Source organism: Chrysemys picta, chromosome 1 (assembly GCF_011386835.1).
Source record: "Chrysemys picta bellii isolate R12L10 chromosome 1, ASM1138683v2, whole genome shotgun sequence".
Classification (NCBI taxonomy): domain Eukaryota; kingdom Metazoa; phylum Chordata; order Testudines; family Emydidae; genus Chrysemys; species Chrysemys picta.
The window spans coordinates 149,188,825-149,210,093 of record NC_088791.1 but is presented as its reverse complement, the minus strand read 5'-3'; the positions used below and the strand labels follow the sequence as shown (position 1 = coordinate 149,210,093).

The window sequence follows — 21,269 nt, the reverse complement described above, 5'->3', positions numbered from 1 at the left end:
TACTCGCACCTTCTTGTCAACTGTTCAAAATGGGCCATCCTGATTATCACTACAAAAGTTTTTTTTTCCTCCAGCTAATAGCCCACCTTAATTGGTTACTCTCATTATAGTTAGTATGGCAACACCCATTTTTTCATGTCCTCTGTGTATATATATCTTCCTATGTATTTTCCACTGCTTGCATCCAAAGAAGTAGGTTTTAGCCCATGAAAGCTTATGCTCAAATAAATTTGTTAGTCTCTAGGGTGCCGCAAGTATTCCTCGTTCTTTTAACCAGAAAAAGAAGTCCTGATGGTAGAAATTCAAAAGTACAAAATGGTCAAGAGCCCGAGTGGTTATTTGCAAGGAATTAAAGTGATACCTTAATTTGCTCTAAATTCAAAACAAAAAGCACATTGATGTTCTCTAATCTAGTATAATCAAGGGATATAAACACTAAATCTTTGAAAACTTACTGGTTTTCAAATTCACCATCTCTCTTCTCAGATTATACCCACCCCTAATCCTTCTCCCAATTTTTGTGATTTTACAATCAGACTGACTGTCCTACTTCCATCTCTCCAGTTCCTATGCAAGTAATTTCCTGTGTTTGTGTTGGTCTAGCTAAACACAAAGTGCTCGCAAACCTACAAAATAAACAGAGAGAAATAATTGCTCTAATACAGCGGTTCTCAAACTGTGGGTCGGGACCCCAAAGTGGGTCATAACCATATTTTAATGGGGTCGCCAGGTAGACTTGCTGGGGCCCACGGCTGAAACCCAAGCCTCACTGTTCAGGGCCAAAGCCAAAGTCTGAGGGCTTCGACCCTGTGCGGCGGGGCTCAGATTACAAGCCCTCTGCTTGGGTCTGAAGTCCTTGGGTTTCAGCTTTGCCTCTCCCTCCCCTCACCCGGGGCAGTGGAGCTCAGGCTCTGGCTTTGACTCCCCTACCCAGGACAGCGGAGCTCGGGTGGGCTCAGGCTTTGGTTCCCCCTCTTGGGGTCGCGTAGTATTATTTGTTGTCAGAAGGAGGTTGCAGTGCAATGAAGTTTGAGAACCCCTGCTCTAATATTTTAGATATAGTAATCTTGGGTTTTCCCCTCTTAAAAGAGTTCTAGGTAAATAAGTTCAAGAACAAAGGAAGATGCCTAAGTTTATGGTTTCCCTTTAAGCAAGCCCTTTCAATTCTGTCCTGACAAGTCAATTTGTTGGCAGTTTCATGGCTGATGTCCTTTTAAAAGAATCAGTTGTGTGGACTCCACCACACTACTTCCTTCTCTGCTGGCATAAGTTCAAAGGGCACCTTGGGATGCTCACCCCTCAGTGTTTCCTTTCCCATGGTACAAAGGGAGAGATTTTTGTTAACATTACATGAGGCAGCAGAAGTCAGATGTGAAAATGAATTTGCAATTCTACCAGCCTACTTCACTGCATTCTACAAACAGACACTCCAGACTCTCAGGCCTGGTCTACACCTAAAATGTAGGCTGACCTACTTAGATTGCTCAGAGATGTGAAAAATTCACCCCCCTGAAAGAGGTAGTTAAGTCGACTTAAGCTCTGGTGTAGACACTGCTAGGCTGACAGATGAATTCTTCCATCAAACTAGCTACTACTTCTCAAGGGGATAGATTTACTACAGCAATCAAAAAACCTCTTTCATCACTGTAATATCTACACTACAGTGGTGTAGTTGCATCTACGCCACTATAATGTCCGTAGTGGAAACATACCCATGGGATCTCTCTATACTTACAGCGGTACAGCTGCAACGCTTCAATGTAGACACTACCTATGCCAACAGGAGGGGTTCTCTGATAAGTGTAGGTAATCCACCTCCCAAAGAGACCATAGCTAGTTAAAGAGAAGAATTCTTCCCTCAACCTAGTACTCTCTACGCTGGGGGACTAGACTTGCATGGCTCTCTCTCTCAGAAGTGTGGATTTTTCACACCCGTGAGACGTAGCGATGTCGATATAAATTGCCAGTGTAGACAAGCCCTTAGTAACAACACTCAAATGCTAAAGTCAGCATTGCTTAACAAAATCATCATCCTGCTCCATTTCTCATAGCATCTGAGAACTGACGGACCATGTCCCCCTCATTTTTTTACAACCAACCAGATAGTCTGTGGAAACTCTAGAAGAGGTGATGCTTCTCATTCTATCTGTAGCAAATGTGAAACCTGCTGATACAAAAAACATGTGATGAACCTCTAATGATTACTAACAATCACTTCAGTCCAGTCAGTTGTTTCTCATCACTTCCTTCAACTTTATGATTTGGACAAATCTATGATGATCATAAAGTTGAAGGAAGTGATGAGAAACAACTGACTGGACTGAAGTGACTGTTAGTAATCACTAGAGGTTCATCACATGTTTTCCGTATCAGCAGGTTTCACGTTTGCTACAGACAGAATGAGAAGCGTCACCTACTGAATTCAACACTGTGAAGAGTGAAAAAAGTTACATGAACTAGGCACCTTTGCTTCATATCACATCAAAGGCCACCAACCCACCTTTCTACACTGTACCAAATCAAACCCTAACAGTTCATAACTCCATTCACTGCCCCTCTCATCAGCATCTAATGTAAGATTTCACACATTCCCCTTCACCTCTAGTTTCTAGACAATTCCATGATTTTTATTGTTTTCTAACAAAAACCTCAAATCACTTCCCTTTTATGTTTTTTAAGAACTGTTAGCTTTTCAGTCACAGATTGATACTGGAACCTAATGTTTCAAGTATCAAAAATCTTCCAAATAAGTTGTGGTCATGTAAAATAGGTCAGTGATAAACTAAAAAAGGAAAAAAAAAAAAGAAAAACTGGCTTGTTTCTTTTGATTTACCACCACAACCTTGGCAGACTGAGAACTTAACTTTCTTGTGCTTTACTTACAGCGGAAAAGGTTACTACTCACCTCGTGCACTAACTGTGGCTCTTCGAGATGTGTCCCCCGATGGGGAAACACTTTAGGTGTTCATGCACCTCCGGAGTCCTTGATTAGAGATTTTCTGTTAGCAGTGTCTGTTCAGCCTGCACATGTGCTCTACAAAATCTGGTGGCAAGCTCCTAGGGTATACAGGGCTGCGCAGGTGAACCACCTGAAAGTTCCTTCTCTATCCAAATGCCCAACAAGAACAATCTGAAGCAGAGGGGAAGGAGGGCATGTAGTGGAGTACCATTAGTGGGCATACCTTGAAGAACCACATTTACCACATGAGCTGAGTAACCTTTTCTTCTTCAAATAGTCCCTATGAGTGCGCCACTTAAGGTGACTCCCAAGCGGTATCCTCACAGTGAGGAGGGAACTTCGGAATCAAGGTGAAGACTGAATACAGTAGAGCAGAATGAAGTGCCACATCTGATCTGATAGCACGGACCAAGGCACAGCGTTTAGAAAATGTATTCACTGAAGCCTGTGTAGCAGCTCTGCATCTCTCAGACACTGGAAAGTTTTTAAGTAACGCGGTGGAAGTTGCTTGCAATTTTGTGTAGTGTGACAAAATCCTTTGGGGGAAGCAAGGCATCAGCTGCATCACAGCAAGCAGCAATCCACTCAGATCCATCTCGACAGTCTCTGCAAAGAAATTGCAGGCACCAGTGATCTATATGCAATAGTGATGAAGTCCACGTGATTTCTGAAATTGCTCAGTCCTATCCAGATAAAAGCCCAACACCCACTGTACATCTAAAGTATGAAGGAAAGTCTCCCACTGAGATTTATGTGCTCTAGGGGAAAAACAACAGTCTATTCATCTACCAGTAAAGATGGAAATCCAACAGCACCTTAGATAAGAACCTTGGGTGCAGCCATAGAGAGGACCTTGTGCTTGAAAATTATGAACATCCTATGAAGGATTTGAGCATGCAACTCCCATTTGTAGTACTGGGGGAAGCACCTGATGAGCATATTGGTTGTGACATTCTAAACTCATAAAAGTAAATCACTGGAGATCTGAATCTGCTGAGCTATATGCCAGTTCTATAACTTCATGGCACTGGCATACAGCATGGGGGAATCTTGCTCCTCCCTACTTGTTGATATAGAACATGCAAGCCACATTGTCCATCATGATTCTGATTAATTTGCCCTTGATGAGGAGTAGAAACTGAAGGCAGGCATTCCTGACTGCCCTAAGTTCCAACAAGTTGATATGGAGACCAGTTTCCTGAGATGGACCATCTGCCCTGAGTTGTGAGTGTATTAAGGTGTGCTCCTCACCCAAACAGTGATGCATCTTTTGTCATAGTTACTGTTGGAGCTGGGCGGAGGAAAGGGATGCCCACGCAGACACTCCATTGATCTTTCCACCAATTCAGGGAGTTCTTCACCTTGAGGGAAACCATAACATGTTTATCCACGCTCTTCTGGTTGAGGAATAGGTCCTCCTGAACTAGCCCTGAAAGCAGTGGAGGCATAATCTTGCATGTCACAAAGATACAAGCTGCCATATGACCCAGGAGCTGCAAACGGTTCCTTACTGTAGAATGGGGGTTTCCACTGTCCCAACCGATTCAACAAAGTTAAGAATCGGTCTGTGGGAAGGAAGGCCCTGATTGCTAACAAATCCAGATATGCCCCTATGAACTATATTCTCTGTACAGGGGCTAACTCGGACTTCATGTTTAGCTGGAAGAGAGCAAGCTGACTGGATGGAAATTAGAACTGCTTCATAAGATCAGCCCTTGAGTAACCAGTCATCAAGATATGGGAACACTAAAATTGCTTTTTGACGAAGGTAAGCAGCCACTAGCTCTAAAATCTCGAAGGACACCCTTGGGGCCAAAGAGAGGGCGAAGGAAGTACTCGGTATTGAAAGTGATCTTGGCCCACAATGAAGGGCAGTGTTTCCTGTGTGCAGGATGCATCACTATCGGAAAATACTCATCCTGTACGTTGAGAACCAAAAGTCAGTCTTCTGCCTCTAGAGAAGGGACTATAGCTGTCAGAGTCACCATCTGGAACTTCTGGGAATTTACAAATTTGTTCAGTTGTCTTAGATCCAAGACACCTCTCCACCATCTATCCTTCTTTAGCATGAGAAAATACTTTACATAAAACCCTGTCCCTCTGGGGAAGGAGATGGGACCTAGTCTGTTGCTCTTAAACAAAGGAGGGAGTGTACTTCTTGATTCACTGTAGTATTTGAAAGGGGTCCCTAAAGGGGGAAGAGGGGGATGTGAAGTGGATAGTATAGCCTGGTGTTATATCCATAGCTTACTTGTATGTTGCAATACATCACCAGGCCTGTTGGAAATGGGAAAGAATCTCCAAAAGAAGGGAGGTGGGCAAAAGGTTGCAGCGTACAAACTAGAGGCAAGGGAGGAGGAGTCAAGCCCTTGACCAACTGTCAAAATTACTGTTCCGATGGTGACTGGGAGCTAGTTGAAAGAGGGTGGAGAGCTCTTTTCCTCTGGAATCTCTGTCTTTTTCTATCAGATTCAGTGGTTCTGTGAAAACCATGACCCAGGCACAATTTCTGGAAAGTTTGAGACCTGCTTCATCTCCTCATTTGTAGAGCTGTATATACCCAGAGACCTCAACATGACCATGAAGTCCTTCAGCATGTGCAGGAACTCATTCTTAGTTCCTGAGAAGAGCTTCTGATTATCAAAACAGGACATCCTCAACTGTACTCTAAACCAGGGGTCTCAAACATGCGGCCCGCGGGGTGATTTTCTGCGGACCGCGAGCCCCTTGCATCCCCCCCCCTGCCCTCCCCCAGTGTTTACCAAAGCGGCCAGACATGCACCCGGAGCAGGGCAGGCTCCCTGCCTGCCCTGCGAAGCTCCGGGAAGAGGCTGGAACGTGGGGAAGGGGGGGGCAGAGGGGCTGTGTGTGGCTGTTACTTTAGGCAGCGCCCCCAGCAGCTCCAATTGGCCGGAAACAGGGAACCGCGCCAATGGGAGCTGCTGGAGGTGGTGCCTCAAGCAACAGAAACGCACAGCCCCTCTGCCTCCCCTTCCCCATGTTCCAGCCACTTGCAGGGGCAGGGCAGACAGGCAGGGAGCCTGCCCTGCCCCCGGTACGTGCTGGGCCAGATCCTGCCCCCCGAACTGCTCCTGCAGCCAAACTCCCTGCCCTGAGCCCCCTGCCACACCCCGCACCCCTCCTGCATCCCAACCCACTGCCCTGAGCCCCATGCTGCACCCTGCACCTTGACCCCTTGCTGTACCCCTCATCCCTCCTGCACTCCACACCTCAACTCCCTACCCTTAGCCCCCACCACACCCTACACCCCTCCCGGCCCCCCCTGGGGGCAGGGAGGGGGCAGAGTTGGGGTGGGGATTTCGGGGAAGGGGTTGGAATGGGGGCAGGGAAGGGGTGGGAAGAGGCAGGACCTCATGGAAGGGGTGGAGTGGGGGTGGGGGGGGTGTCAGTAATGTGGCCTTCGGGCCAATGTACTAGTCCTCATGAGGCCCTCATGGTCATTTGAGTTTGAGACCCCTGCTCTAAACCAACTTCAGGAATCTTGACAAGTAGAGACGACACCCTTTGCACCACAACTGCTGTGGAGATGGATCTAGTGACAATGTCCGCAGCATCCGAGGACACTTAGAGTGAGGTTCTGGCTAATAACTGACCCTCCTTTTAATGATGGCCTGGAGTGTTCTCTATGCTCCCATGGAAGATTTTCAGTAAAGGATGCAAACTTGTAATTCGTGCAGACATACTTGGCCATGATTGCCTGAAAGTCTGTGATCCAAAATTGGAGGGTTGTAGATGACTAGATCTTCTGTCCAAACAGATCTAGCCTTATCTAGTCCTTGTCACAAGGAGTAGACCTGCAATATTGATGTTTACGCCACTCATTTACAGCATTCACCACCAAGGAATGAGGTGCAGGGGTGGGGGGAGAGGGGAAATTATGAGTCCCTGGGGGTAACACAATATTTCTTATCCACCCATTTACAAGTTAGCGGGATGATGACAAGAGTTTGCCAGACAGTCTTTTCTGGATCCAGGAGCATTTCATTAATGGGTAGCACAAGCCGGGTGGGTGTCATTGATTGCAAAATGTCCAGGAGCTTGTGATGTGCGTTTTTAACCTCCTCAGGAAGTATACGAAATTGATTAAAATAGTCAGCCATTGACAGTGGTGGGGGCATGACTGCCTCTTAGATGAAACAGAGGTCTGTCTGCCTTAGGCTCCAGCTCCTCAAAGGGGCTCCTCATGTTGAGGTTTTGGTGGAGGAGACTGTGTGACCCTTCCTTGGTAAAATGGACCGGAGACCTGGCAAATTGCTGCTCATACACCACCCAAGGATCTCACTATGACCAGTGGGGAGACCCATAGACAGTAGAGGGGATGGTACCCAGCACTGATCCCACCCTCCCCAATGTGGGCAATGGGCCTTGCCCAAGTTTGGGTTCCTGTAATGAAGCGGAGGGGAACCCTGCACTGATAAGGAGGAGACTGACAATGTCTGCTTTATCCTCCTCAATGTCCTCCAGTGGGGCCTCCAGTAGAAAAAAAGCAGAGAATCTGGTGGTACCGATAAGCACTGGTAATCCAGAGACCGGGGTCTCATTACTGAGGGGTATTTAGTACCCACAAGCAATGGGAACTCCAGCTCATCTAATGCTGACAAGTCCCTGGAGTAACAGAATTCCTCCAGTACCAAGTGAGTCGGTACCGACACAGCGATCGACTTGGGTAGTACCACTGGTTTGGAGCATGTAGGTGACAGGGCTGAAAGTGTGTGCTTCAATTTTAAAGTACTGATGGAGCTGAGTGGAAAGACACCATTAAGTCTAAAACAGACAGTGCCGACCTGGAGATGGACAATACTGGGGCCCTGCCAGAACCATATTTCTCCAAAGCACTCTAGGATTTCCCTGCTCCACCAGTACCGGATGAACAGTCTTTTGCCTCCATGGTACCGAGTTGAGAGGTCGAGGCCTCTGATACCACAGACTTAGCAGGATATCAGGACTTCTTGGGAGCCGGTCCTTGTGGTGGGAAAGTGCACTCCTCTTCTTTGGAGCCTTCCCCGAGTTCTTCTTAGGCAAGACATTAGGCGAAGGGGCACTGGATCTGTCTGGAGGGAGGGGACATGTCTCATGAGATGACTTGGAAGCAGGTTGAAAGGAGCACTCCATCAGCAGCAGCTTCAGTTTGGCCTCCTGAGTCTTCCAAGCGCAGGATTTTAGAGCCAGGCGAAAATTTCACTATGGGGAGACGTAGGACTGTCCCAAACAATGAATGCACTTAGAGCGGCTGTCGCTGATTGGGATAGCCTCCCGACAAGAGAGGTGGCGTTTGAAAGCTGGCAAGCCAGGCATGCCTAACCAGACCAAATAAACTCCCTAGAAAAAGAGAGGGGGGAAAAGGGAAAGTAAAAACGGAATCTCTCACACCTACATAGCTAATTCTACACTCACAACAATTAACACTAACTAAACAACAACTACAAAACACACTGATACACGCACAAGGCAGATACACTAGAGCTGAGTCTCAGGCCGAGGCACTAGAGAAGGAACTGAAAGGCAGTTTGCCCGTGCAGCCCTATATGCACTCAGAGTGTGGCACGAGATCATATAGAGCGCATGCGTGGACCAAACAGACACTGCTAACTGAAAATCTCTGATCAAGGGTTCAAAGAGGCACATACACACCTGAAGTGGAGCACCTACAGGGACACTACTTGTAGAACTGCAAGATTTCCATTTTGGACAATACACGTGCCTTGTTATGCATGAGAACAAATATGCTTACAAAGTGAATAGTGAAGTAAAAATTTATATTAAATGAAATGTGAAGCAATGGGATTTTTACCATATTCCATCCCCCCGCTCTCCCCAGGTGGGGAGGGTTCTTCAGACTGGGAAATTTGCAAGGGCAAAAAAGGGATAATTTCTAGAGTTAACCCCATTCCAGCCTTACTGCACACACCAACATTTAATCTTGCAGCAGAATTAAGCAACATTAACTCTGTGACATACACCCACATTAATTCACAGCCTCAGGACATTAGACTGAGAGTAAATGGTGTCTGAACACTAACAGCACAAGCAGGTGTTTTTGAAAGTCACTTCCCCTCCCCCTCTCAAAGACTTTCACGAGATTTCTATGTGATAGTCTAGTGTACTATTAAAATACACATTTCGGATGCTCACTTAAAATTTGATCTATTTCTCAGAAAAAGATTCTGGGTTGCTAGCATTAAGGCCACTGTCATTATATCTGTCTTTTTGTCGTTTCCTCCCCCCATCTTTGTCTCTTCCATCTCCTTTGTCCTCAGTCTCCCTTTTCTCTTCATCCTGTCCTTTTGCTCTATCTCCACCTGCTTTTCTTTTGTTCTCAACAGGGTCAGCAACAGCATTTGGAAGGACTGCAGAAGAAAACCGAGTATAATCACATGACCGCCTCAGAGTCTATTTGCAGCTGGTTCCATGTGTAAAGCATTTTTATGCCAATGTGGCTGCTGCTAGACAGACAGTTATCCTTAGGTGTGAGAACAAATTGGGAAGCACAGACCCACAGAAGAACTTTGAGGAAGACAAACCACCACCACCTCCACCACAAAAAATACATCACGCTCCATCACAATAATTTTCATGGCCAGAATCAGGCAGGAAAGTGGTGTTATACACCAGTGTTTTAATTCTGCAAACTGCAAAACTAGCTTCTAAGCTCCTCCAGGGAAGGATTCCATGGGCTTGCTTGAAAATGAATTCGGAAAAGCCTATATTAATGCACAATGAAGGATACAAATTACCACACCCAAAAGTCAGGAAAGAAAAGAGCTACAGCTTTGATTGAAATAATTCTACAACAATACACATAAGATGTACCAAAAAAAAAAAAAAAAAACCACTTACAAGAGTCTAACTTACAAGTTTGGTCATTATACCTCATATCATATGGCTAAAATGGGGAAATTAATATTGTTAACTTTAGCTTTTTCCTTTCCTGACTCTTGGCGTTTGAACTGGTAAATGTATCATTCAATTAATGTAGGGTTTGCATTTTATTTTTAAAAAGTTAGACCAGCACCCACTGCACTATGAAGTCATGCAAATAAATCTTGGAAAATCCACAGGATTTAAACTCTGTCTTCCAGCAGATATACAATTATTATTTCATTCCAAAGTGCTTGCAGACAGTTATAAAATTTACAATTTTTTTAAGCCCACATATACACTAAATCTTTTTTTAAACTGCTTATAACTTCAATTGTGTGAGATAATACTTTTTATTGGACCAACTTCTGTCTGTGAAAAAGAGATGCTTTCTAGCTTGCGGAGTTCTTCAGAACTGGGAAAGGTACTCAGAGTGTCATAGCTAAAGACAAGGTTGAACAGCTTGTTTAGCATAAGGAATTAACATGTTGTAAGAGACTATTCAAGATGATGTGGGTAGTTAACATCTCTGCAGTCACAGAGCAAAGGAGGGTAGGGTTGTAGATTGTTGTAATAAGCCATTAATCCAGCATCTTTATGAATCATGAAGTCCATGATTTTTAGTGTTTAACAAAGCTATGAACTTAAACTCCCAGGCTCATCTTTTGGTTATGAGGATTTCTTTTGAGGACAAGAACTGAGAGATCTGGCGCACTTTGTGAAAAATATTCGCCCACAGGTGATATAGTGCTTGTGTCTTATTTTTCTGTGCATGTTCATTCCATAGCATAGTAAGTGTTTTGCTTGACCCACAAAGTTGTTACTGGGACATTTTGTGCACTGGATGAGGCATACTATATGTTGTGATAGGCATGTGCGGGAACTATGGATCTTGAAAGGCGACTTGTGGGGGGTATTAATCATCACAGATTTAAAATTTGCACACATACCTTTCCTGCTGTTGCTCTGGCAGAGTCTGCCATCCTGAAGAGCAACGGCTAGGACTGTCTTTTATTGCTATAAGTTCCAGCATAGCAATTCTGAGCCTTCCCAGAGCCTCAAAGGAGATTCTTGCCTTGAAAGTAAGCTTTAGTCATACTGGCGTTTGTGTCCATTATGAAATATAACGGGCCCACAAAATTCCCTGTCTTGATTTCCTTAAGGAATTTTTCTATTTGGGCTACATCAACCCTAGTTGGTTTCTGCAATATCGTCTAGATGAGCAACAGCAAAATGATAATTTTTGGTCATTGCCTTTATCACTGTGGTCTGACAACCAACCCAGCAAACATGGCAGATGCCTCAAACAGATTCCAATTGCCACTTCCTGGTCACTTAAGTAGCAATATTTGAATGCATCTCAAAATAAATGCATGCTTTTGATAATTTTTGAGATCCAGAATCACAAGCTAAACGTTGAATTCAATATAGTGAACAATGTTTTCATTTTTCTGTCTTGATCCTCACAATTCCCAAAGCTGTTTTTAATTCTACTGTGATACCATCAGCTGTCCTAGATTCCAAGTCTACTACCTCAGTAAAGAGTACAAGCTTCCCCACACTGCACAGACTTGATGTACACACAGACTCTTGCTCAGCTACACACACCCCAGTGAATCCATCAGCAAGTACAATAATAAACCTAGCTTTCTATATGCCTTTTTAAGACGCTTCCCTACAACACTTCGTAATTGCTTCCGAACGCTCTCGCTCCATGAGTGTTTATCTGTTTAATCCAAGATTAATGCGATTTTTGACATTGTGAAGTCGCTAAAACTGAAATTATACTTGGCAATGGCAGATGTGGTGTTCTATATGGTAACAAACATTGCTTCGTGTGTGTTACACTTTACAGAACAATATACTTATAGAAGTTTCTTATGAACAAAATGACTTTCTGCATCCACAAATTTCAGGTGATCAGCAATGTACACATAATGAAACCATACTAAACGTTTTACGCTCACTTTCCAAGGGATGCCCTTATCAGAAAGCTTCTTATGCTTTCAGCAAGTTACCACAAAAAAAAAAAAAAAAATTCTCTGATATGGCTATATATTTGTCCATAAATTTTAGAAAGTGTGTTTATGGCTAAGTTTTCCCTTGACTAACATTCACAGCTGTGCTAAGTGATTCATGTTTACTTAGTCCACAAGCAAACTCTCTCTAGTGATTTGGGCTGATGGATTCAAACCAACTCACACTCACTCAAAAAATAACCGCACCACACAGAATGGTTTGATATGTTTCAGACATTTGTTAATGTTTTGTTCTAGTTAAACCCATGGAGTCCGTGTGTATGTATATATAGACTGTATATAAGTGTGTTTATAATAGTGTGTAAGTCAAGGAAATTAAATGGACTGGCTCTAGCAACAGCAGTTAAGTATTGGCGAGAAGTCATCTCCCTCCTAAAAACAAATCAAAGTATGCTTTGCAGCAGCAAATAATCAGATTACTGTTTATTTTACCACACAACACTTGGCCTGGTTGGAAAATTAAATTATTGCTTGCTTTTCTGGCCTAAGATACTGCCTTTGAACTATAGGGCCAAGGCCTACAACTTGTAAGCATTACACTCCCACTAAAAATCAGAACAAACAAATCCTGTAGTAGTAGCAGTTGCAGCTCTAAAAGAGCCTACTCCATCTTGACTGGAAAATTAAACTGTTGCTTCCTTTCTGGTTATAACTTCAAAGCCCACACTCAAACTCTCCTCTCCTAAGTCACCAGACATCGGATCAAAGAACTGACATCTCCAAGCAGAGGCTCAGCTTCATGCATGCTCAGCAGCGCACTTCTCCCTGAGCCCATGCCCTTTTCAAGACATTACTTACCTAGTTGATATTTATTAAGACCATTCCCCCTCATTTTGGGCCAACAGCTTAATAGTGATGTGCCTAATACCACTCAGCCTACCCTAACTTCCTCTGTTGTCCTAATCCAGATAGCAGACATAAAATCCAACACTTGTTCTTGCCCAGATAGCACTTCTGCTAGTCCAGAGCTTCTGGCAGAAGGCTCTCTCCAAATTTGGCCAGATGACTGGAGACAACCAGAGCATCTATTTACATACACCACTTAATTCTCTGAACTCTTAAGCCTAAGATCTGTTTCCAAATGCAAAACCAAAGTCAACAGAAGTTACCTGATCCAAAAAGTTAAATAGCAACATTGTTCCCCTTGTCCCCTCTCCCTGATGATTATTTAATTGAAGAATTAGCCCACAATATTTATGTATTTAAGTTCAAGTCACACTTTACAGTAATACTGGCAAGAAATACACAACTTTGTTACATTCAATAGGATTACTATGGTTACTATAGCTGGCAAAACAGAAGTGCTACAACTTGCTCATAATTACAATCTGCCCTATAAATATCTGTGAGAATGTGTAGACTCACACACAGAACTGAGTGAGCAAATCACCTGTCTTGGAAACAAAGTACTTGTTTCTGTGACATTAGGGCCCAGAGTTAGCTTTTTACTGTAAATACCCAAATGCTCCTGAATTCCATAGTAGAGTTCCTTCAGTAAAGCAAACTCCATGCTACCAGTGCAAAAACTCTTTCCGAAACTGATACAGATTGAGTCTGCTGGGCCACTGGCCTTGGGTGATTTAAGATCTGCCATGCTAGGTCCTCAGTCAAGTTTAGGCTTAAGATGCGCACTATGATACTACAGATGTTGGGACTACTTCATCACACAATCTGTGCCACTGTTAGTCTCCTGTGTAGCTGCTCTATGCCAACGGGAGAGAACTCTGTCGCTGGCATAATTAAACCACCCCAACAGGCTTTTTTCCACATCCCAACCAACAAACGTGCTAGTGTAGACATAGCCTAAGTGCCCATGCTAATATTGTTAGACCTGTCAAAATTCTTTGATAATCACTGATTAAAAGTGCTATTCTAGAGTGGCTCTGTTCTTTCTTGACTAAAGTATTCTCAGAAGGTGGTGTAGGGAAAAAACCAAAGGGCTAGTCTATACTGGCAACGCTAAAGCCATGGCAGCGCTTTAACGTGGCTTGTGTAGTCGTGACAAAGCACTGGGAGAGGTCTCCCAGAGCTCTAAAATACCACCTCCACGAGGGGCGCGGCTCCCAGCACTGGTGCACTGTCTACACTAGTGCTTTCCAGCACTGAAACTTGCTGCACTCAGGGGGGTGTTGTTTTTTCACACCCCTGAGCGAGAAAGCTGCAACACTGTAAATTGCCAGTGTAGACAAGCCCTAACATGTGAAGTTGTGCAGGGATCCATTTAATCTCTCCTGTTCAATGTGTGTGGGACCATGATGACAACACAACTCTATCATACGCTACCCAAACAGTGCTGCTGAACACATGGCACCATTTCTGAGGGTGACTGGCATATGGATGAGAGATTGATATTTAATCCTGACAACACTGAGGTGATGCTGGTAGGCTGGGGAAATAACCAAAAGATGTGGCAAGGATGATTCTCTCACCTATAACTGGGGTTGTATGCCTGTCACGTTAACAGGTAAAAATTACACCGGTTAAAGGTACAGGGGACAGGACTGCTCCAGCCAGCCCAGGGCTGGGGGTTAACGGTTAGGGTAGGTTAGCAGTAAGACTAATGCTTACCAGTTAACAGTTTAATATTTTGCATTCCTAAGTCCTGTATCAGTTTACATTTTCAAAGGCTTTCTTCATCAATATGGACTACAGATGTTAGTTTGAAAAAAGAAATCTCCAGTTCTGCAGAACCCATAACCACCACCACGGGTGCAGGAATGATATTGTAGCACATCCTGTGACCTCCTAATTAAAGGCAAGGAAACAGAATCACTAACTAGAACCAGGCAGAATGTAGACAGGTAAAGTTTCTAAGTTCAATGTGTGGGTTCACACACTGGTATGTGAGGTGATCTAATGGTGGGTGGAAGAGAAAGAGGACAAGATTGATGGGATGATGGGAAAATACAGTATCAAGAGGGTATATTGCTTGGGTGGGTGGGAGGAAAAGATGCAATGAGACAGGGGAAAAGTGTGAACATACATCAAGGAAGCTAAGGCAGAGAAAAGAACAACAACAACAAAAAAGACACCTCAGGAAAAGATACACCATGATATATATCACAAGGAAGAAAACAACCCCAACCAACCAAACCAGTGAAGCTGGAAAGGGAAAGAAGGTGTATCAGGGGCAGGAGATGAAGTAAAAAGGATTGGTTGAATTGTGTTCAGGAGTTAGAATCATAGAATATCAGGGTTGGAAGGGACCTCAAGAGGTCATCTAGTCCAACCCCCTGGTCAAAGCAGGACCAATTCCCAACTAAATCATCCCAGCCAGGGCTTTGTCAAGCCGGGCCTTAAAAACCTCCAAGGAAGGAGACTCCACCACCTCCCTAGGTAACGCATTTCTTGTGGCAAACTGGCTTTGCGAAAGACCCTGGAGATCCCCAAACTGTCCAGTTTCTGTTTGCGTGCACTCAAGGTACGAATGTGCAATTTTCACTGGCATTCATGAAGACTGATAAATCTTTTTTTTTATTAACTAAAAGATAAATTTCTGTTCTATTCAACTAGCCCTAGTAACATTTTTTTTTTTTAAGTATAAATACGAAATTGATTGGGGATATAGATACACCACACAGCTGTTATATTCCCTTTTTGAAACTGCAGGAGTGTGGATTTGGGGCATGACAATACAAAGGCATTTTTCACCCTAGTATGGAGTCAAGTAATTTTTTCCAATTTTTGTGTAGAGGAAACTCCCCCTCCCAGAAGTAGCCAAAAATCTGGTCAAGGGATAGGGTTGCTAAAACCCACACAACTCTCAGCAGCCTCTGGAGAGAGAAGATCATTTCTTTTCAGCTAGTATAGCTTTTTTTATTGGGGGGGGGGGGGGTAAGGAGGAAAAAAGGGGTGTCATTTATCTTAAGCTTTTTACCAAGTTGTTGCCTCCTACCCAAAAACCTTTTGTACAGATTTATTTTGATATCATTACTATCCTAAACTAATAGGCTGTGCAACTGTCAAGCTCCTGCTATATTCCACTTTGTACGTGACTACATATTACTCCAGTGCTGAAATGCAGTCACACATATTAGAGCTTCTTGTGCACTTTTGGATCCTTCCATATGAAAAAACGCACTACGTTTAAGTAAGTAGTTGAAACAATGAACGTGAACAAAGGCAAGTTTGCTGTTGGGGCAAAATTCTTTCAGCAAATCACAGAATTAATTCCTACATAGTCTAAATTATGAAAATTCAAGAGGCCATGAACTTACACACATTATGCAAGAAAATAGCTAGATTTGGGCATTTAACCTAAGGTGAGTAGCTGTACAGCACTCACTAAAATTGTTTTTATGAAAAATTACAAGTAATTCTATTACATGTATATGACATTTACACATGCAGTGAAAAGTTTATTGCACCCCTTGAGAATTAGCCTGTTATGAAGGGCTGCGGGCAGAGACAAAGTAACAGTTTGAAGACAGCAGTATTAAAAGTATTTTTAAGTGTAGCAAGTCCTACATGTTCTTTAAAACACTGCCTTTCATAATCAACAGCAGTCAGTTTCACAGTCATTAAAGTTTACTGTTTAAGTTTGCAAGTTGTGAGTTTTCCCATTTAAGACTTGTATTTTTATGAAGAGGTGCATTTTATTGTTGTGTGTTGCAAGACCACACTTCATTTTCAGGACAATTTCTCCCGTTTGTTTCCAGTTGTACATCATTTCCAAGTATAAAACAACTAGGTGCAGCACTAAGCCATGGTAAGCTCCATACCTCAATTTCAGCAGATTTTACTGGCAAGCATCAAATTTAAACAGCAACCCAGAAGTTATTAGTTGAATGTTTAAATATAAACTTACAAATCCAACTAACATTTATCTTTTAAATGTGATTAAGATCACAGCTAGACCTTTCAAAATGACAAATACATCTAATATTTTTTTTATATTGCCCTCAATTCATTCCTAGGAACTAGTACAGGCCCAACCAGTATGTCTTTTTAAAGAACACACACAAAAATTTTTTTGCACAGAAGAAGTTTGCAAACCCAATATTACAGAACTGTAAACACAGAGGAAGGCACTTGACCTTAACTAAATTTAAAAATATACAATTGAGGGAAGCATAAGTGCTCTCAAAACCAAAACAAAAAAACATCTAGTGGATCTTGGAAGATGCTCTTAACCCTGACAAGGCAACATCTACTATTTCTACCTCTGGTGAAAGAATACTGGGACACCACAATCCCTACAACGGTTATCCCAGAGAAGTGGGCAGCATGTTTTGTCCAGGATGAAGCACAAATGACAAGTTTCCTTTACTGGGGCTGGGAAAACAGAGGTGCTGGGAATCTTATGCCAGTCCCTGGATCCAACTTCAAGACTCATCCTTTCAAATCAGTCTGTAGTGAGTGAGCATCTGATAAATTTAGGGGGAAAGCACATATACTCCCTGCTATTGAACTAAAGGAGCATTCACTATGTTCCCACCTCTGATCCTCCTGGATGCTGTGATGGTATGTAGAGTCCCTGCTACTCTGCCCTCCCACGGCCTCCACTTTTGGAGTCCTCTCTTCCTACAGACTAGTTACAGTGCCCGACTGCTGCTGCTCCTCCTGGCTTTCCACAGCAGCAACACAGCAAGATTTACTTGGGCATTCAGTTTCATTACTACTCACAGAATTATGAATAGAAGCAGTGAAACAGACCCAAAATAGGTCCAGTTTTCACTCTGCTACAGTTTAGGAAGCTCTGATTAATGGCAGAGGCACCAGAGCTGCCTGCAGACTTCAGAAACAGCACTGCATCAATATACACCTGGTCATATACAGGAATTTTTTTTCACAACCAAAATGGCTAGAAACATCACTTAAAAAAGTAAAGCCTACTTTTCCAAGACCTGGACTCTGATTATTTGAATCTTGCTTCATCATACCCAAAGAGGCCACCAAAATTCTGATGCCCATTAGAAGTTACCCTTTTCGGCATACAGCAGTCTTGCTGTCCTCCAGAACAGACATTGTCTCCTACTCCACACAGTCCTTGCCTCTGCTTCTGGTGCTCTGATTATATATCCTTTTAAAGACACCAACAGGACATGGAGGACATGATCACAATGGGGGGGGAGGGAGAGGGAAAGAGGGGTATCACCATTGTGGGCGCTTTATGTTAAGGCCTCTGCTTCTCCATTGTGTTATACATTTGGTATTTAATCGTATTTGCTAGCCTACACCAATTTATGAGCATGCATCTTCCTAGATTTTGACCTCAAATAGGAAGAGACCCCCAAATCAAACCTTCAAAAATTAAGAGGAAAAGCTTAGGTAAGACCATTTTAGTTTCTGATCATGACAGCTCTAGATCTGGGTCAATTTTACACATAGTCACATGCAGAAATATTGATTAACACCTCCTGCTTCCTCTGCTACTCTCATATAAGGAGAATGAATGAGAATAAAATGGAGTCACCCAATATTCTCCATATAAATGGAGAGTGAAATGTGTTATTGCTATATCTAATCAACTGTACAGTCTCATGTTGCTAATATGGGCTAACTACTCAAAATGTTCATAAGTACTGCAGGTACTCTGATCACATAGACATGTGAGGGTAGACTTCAGACCATAAACCCAGTATTTTCTTCAAAGCTCCAACCACAGTGGAAGGCATCTTAGACTAGAAAATGCTACAATTTCTGACAAATGTTTGAAAGCTCACAATTACCTAAAGCTTTGGAGTGAACTAAAACTCCACATGTACAAATAAGCAATATGATACAAACACAGCTTTGCCAGGTGTAAGTATCAAAATGCAAGTCTCAAAGTGATCGGTTTAAATAATAGTGATATATATCAGACCTTCACGGTCCTTTTATAAAGCCATCCAGATTTCTACAAGAGTGGACCTGAAGTGCCTTTGAATGAAAATTATTCACATAGATGAGCAAGATCATGTTACCTTTGCATATGAATATATTTAAACCAAGAATCAACAAATTCCAGATTATAAATATGTAACTGATCTTTAGAAACACACAATAGGGTCTTTTTCCTCCAACACTATTTTTTTTATTAATAGGATTAAATATATATTTCTAATTCTCCTCAAAATCCCAATGCCATAAACTGGGAGATCAAGGATGAGCACATAGTAAACCACTTACCCAATTTACAATATACATGTAATACTACTGTTAAGAATGGGGCCATAGGCCTCATCCTTAAAAAAAAAAAAAAATCAATTTCTGAAAGATAGAAATACAGGATGTTCTTTTTCACTAACAGTTCAATGTGTTCACATACATCATATTCAAGAATTTTTTTTTCACAGCACATTTAACAGAGCCGGAAACACAAGATATTATGGAAATAGACTTTTCTAAGCCTCCTGCTAAGCTTGCACAAAAAAAAGTGTTCACACCCCAGTTGTGGGTGCATACTTATAGCAAACATTCCACTTTTCAATGTATCACACAACAGAAAATGTTTAGAAGCATATAACTGTACAAATATGTGAAATGATCACATGTGCACGTAATTCATTTCCTTCCCTCCATTGCTCCATAGACAGAAATGCAGCACATAGCTCTTTAAAACCAAATTGCAACAGAAATATTCCCTTTAAATAGCTAGTCAAACTAACAACAATATTGTTATAGATAAGGGGCAGAAAGGCACACCAAACAAATATTTTTTGTTGAACAGGCCCAAATGGAAACCATGGTGTGTGCCTATTCAAGGTTAATGAGGGGGAGGGAAAGGGAGCAGTTTCATCCAGTGCTAGAGACAGTCTAGATCTTCTTCCACTGACCAGCCCAGAATCCCTCACACAATTACGTTTACTGACAAACAACAGTGCAAATTCTCTTTTAAAAACCCGATGTTTAATCTGCACGGGGTGTGGGTGCGAAATCAATACTCACTGCTAACTTTCATGCTGCCAAATGCTGAAGGCTGCTGCACTGGTTTGCAGCTCTCTGCAAAGGAGGTGGTTCTGGGCCGCCCTGACATGGTCTCTCTCTCTCTCCCTCTGATCACCTCTCCTCCTTTCTTCCTTTCGCCTTCTTCTCTTCCTGGTGGTTGGTGTGCGTGCCTCTCTCTCAGGTGGAGAGGGATACAAAATGCAACATTAAATTCCAGCCCCCCTCCCCCCCAGGGGAAACCCTCTCCCCCTCTGGATCTCTCTTCTCAGGGCTTCTTCACTCCTCGTTTATAAAAACATCCTTCCCAGCAGCACCACTGGGTCCAACAGCTGCCTCCACCCAGCACACGAGCCCCCCCGATGCTGCTCCTGCTGCGGCCTGGGAAACAGTGGGGGTTGCTAAGCCTTGCTGCCCCCACCCTGAGAGCCAGTCACATGGGGCGCAAGCTACAGCCGAGCTCCTCTTCTTTCCTCGCCGGGGTTTTCTCCTTCTCCCCCCCTCTCCTCTTAGGGAGGCAGCAGCGATGGGGACTATTTTCTCCGGCGCAAGGATCTCCGGGTCTGCTCGTAGCACCGAGAACTTGGAAGAGGATCCGGCGCGGGCGGTGGGATCCTCAGCGGGCGGAGTGGGGGAGTGAAGCGGTCGGGCGTCCTCGCTCGCTCCGGCTCCTCAGTGCGGGGATGAGGCGACGGCTCCGGCGCGGCTCCTCATAGCGCCCGCAGGGGCAGCGGGCGGCGGCTAACGCTGAAGCGGCTGCAATGCGGGCGGCGGGCGGAGGCGGCGGCACAGGCCATGGTGGCGGCTCCCGGCCCCGGCTCCTCCTCAGCCGGCTTCAGAGCCCTGGCGGCGGCGGCTGCTCCCCTGGGCGCCCAGGGCACATGGGACCCGCCGGACCCTCCTGCCGCTCCCCCCCGCGCCGCTTCCGGCGCCGGCAGCTGCTGCCTCCTGCCGGGAGCCCCCGCGGCCGCGCCGATCAGTCCCTTTGTCCCCGCTGCTGCTGCTGCTGCCGCCGCCGCTCCGTGCCGGGCTCCTGCTGCCGCCGCCGCTGCGCTCTGTGTGTGCTGTGCGCCAAAGCCGCGCAGCCGCCTATCCCCGTCGCCGCCCTACGCTGCGCAACGGCCCTAAGCAGCCTCCGTGAATACCCAGTCAAACCGCCCGAGGCCCCCGCACGGCAACACCCGAAGCACATCGGGGCCAATCCAGCGGTGGTTACGGTAATAACCTCACCAGCGTGGGGCCAATCACCGAGCGGGAACGGAAACATCCGGAATACATCGGAGCCAATCGCGAGGCCGTTACGGAAATAGCCGAACCTACCCGAAGATAATCAGAGATCCAATCAAAAGACGTTGCCGCCGCCCTAGCAGCCCCGAGAGCCGATCCAATGGAAAGAGCTTTCTCCTAAAGCCAATCAGAAGCCGCTCAGTCCCTCTACAGGGCTTTAAACTGAAGCCTTGGGCGCTGAGCGGCTGAGGCTGTGATTGGCTATCCGGGCAGGGTGCTGTAACTTGTCATGTGATTGG

The 21,269-nt window shown here is 44.3% G+C and overlaps 1 protein-coding gene across 6 annotated transcripts in view; it reads right to left on the bottom strand.

The window, feature by feature from the left end:
* GSK3B (glycogen synthase kinase 3 beta) overlaps nt 1-20,484 on the bottom strand; it is a 233,238-nt gene extending 212,754 nt beyond the window's left edge. For 3 of the 6 annotated variants that reach the window (XM_005292686.5, XM_005292688.5, XM_065586998.1), the window contains exon 1: nt 19,747-20,428. In XM_005292686.5, the coding sequence (XP_005292743.1) occupies nt 19,747-19,834 (88 nt within the window). In that variant the 5' untranslated portion in view covers nt 19,835-20,428. Of the gene's footprint in view, nt 1-19,746 lie in introns of all 6 variants that reach the window. The other 3 variants (XM_005292685.5, XM_065586994.1, XM_005292687.5) reach the window with 3 other exon arrangements.
* Nucleotides 20,485-21,269: the final 785 nt, after the last annotated feature.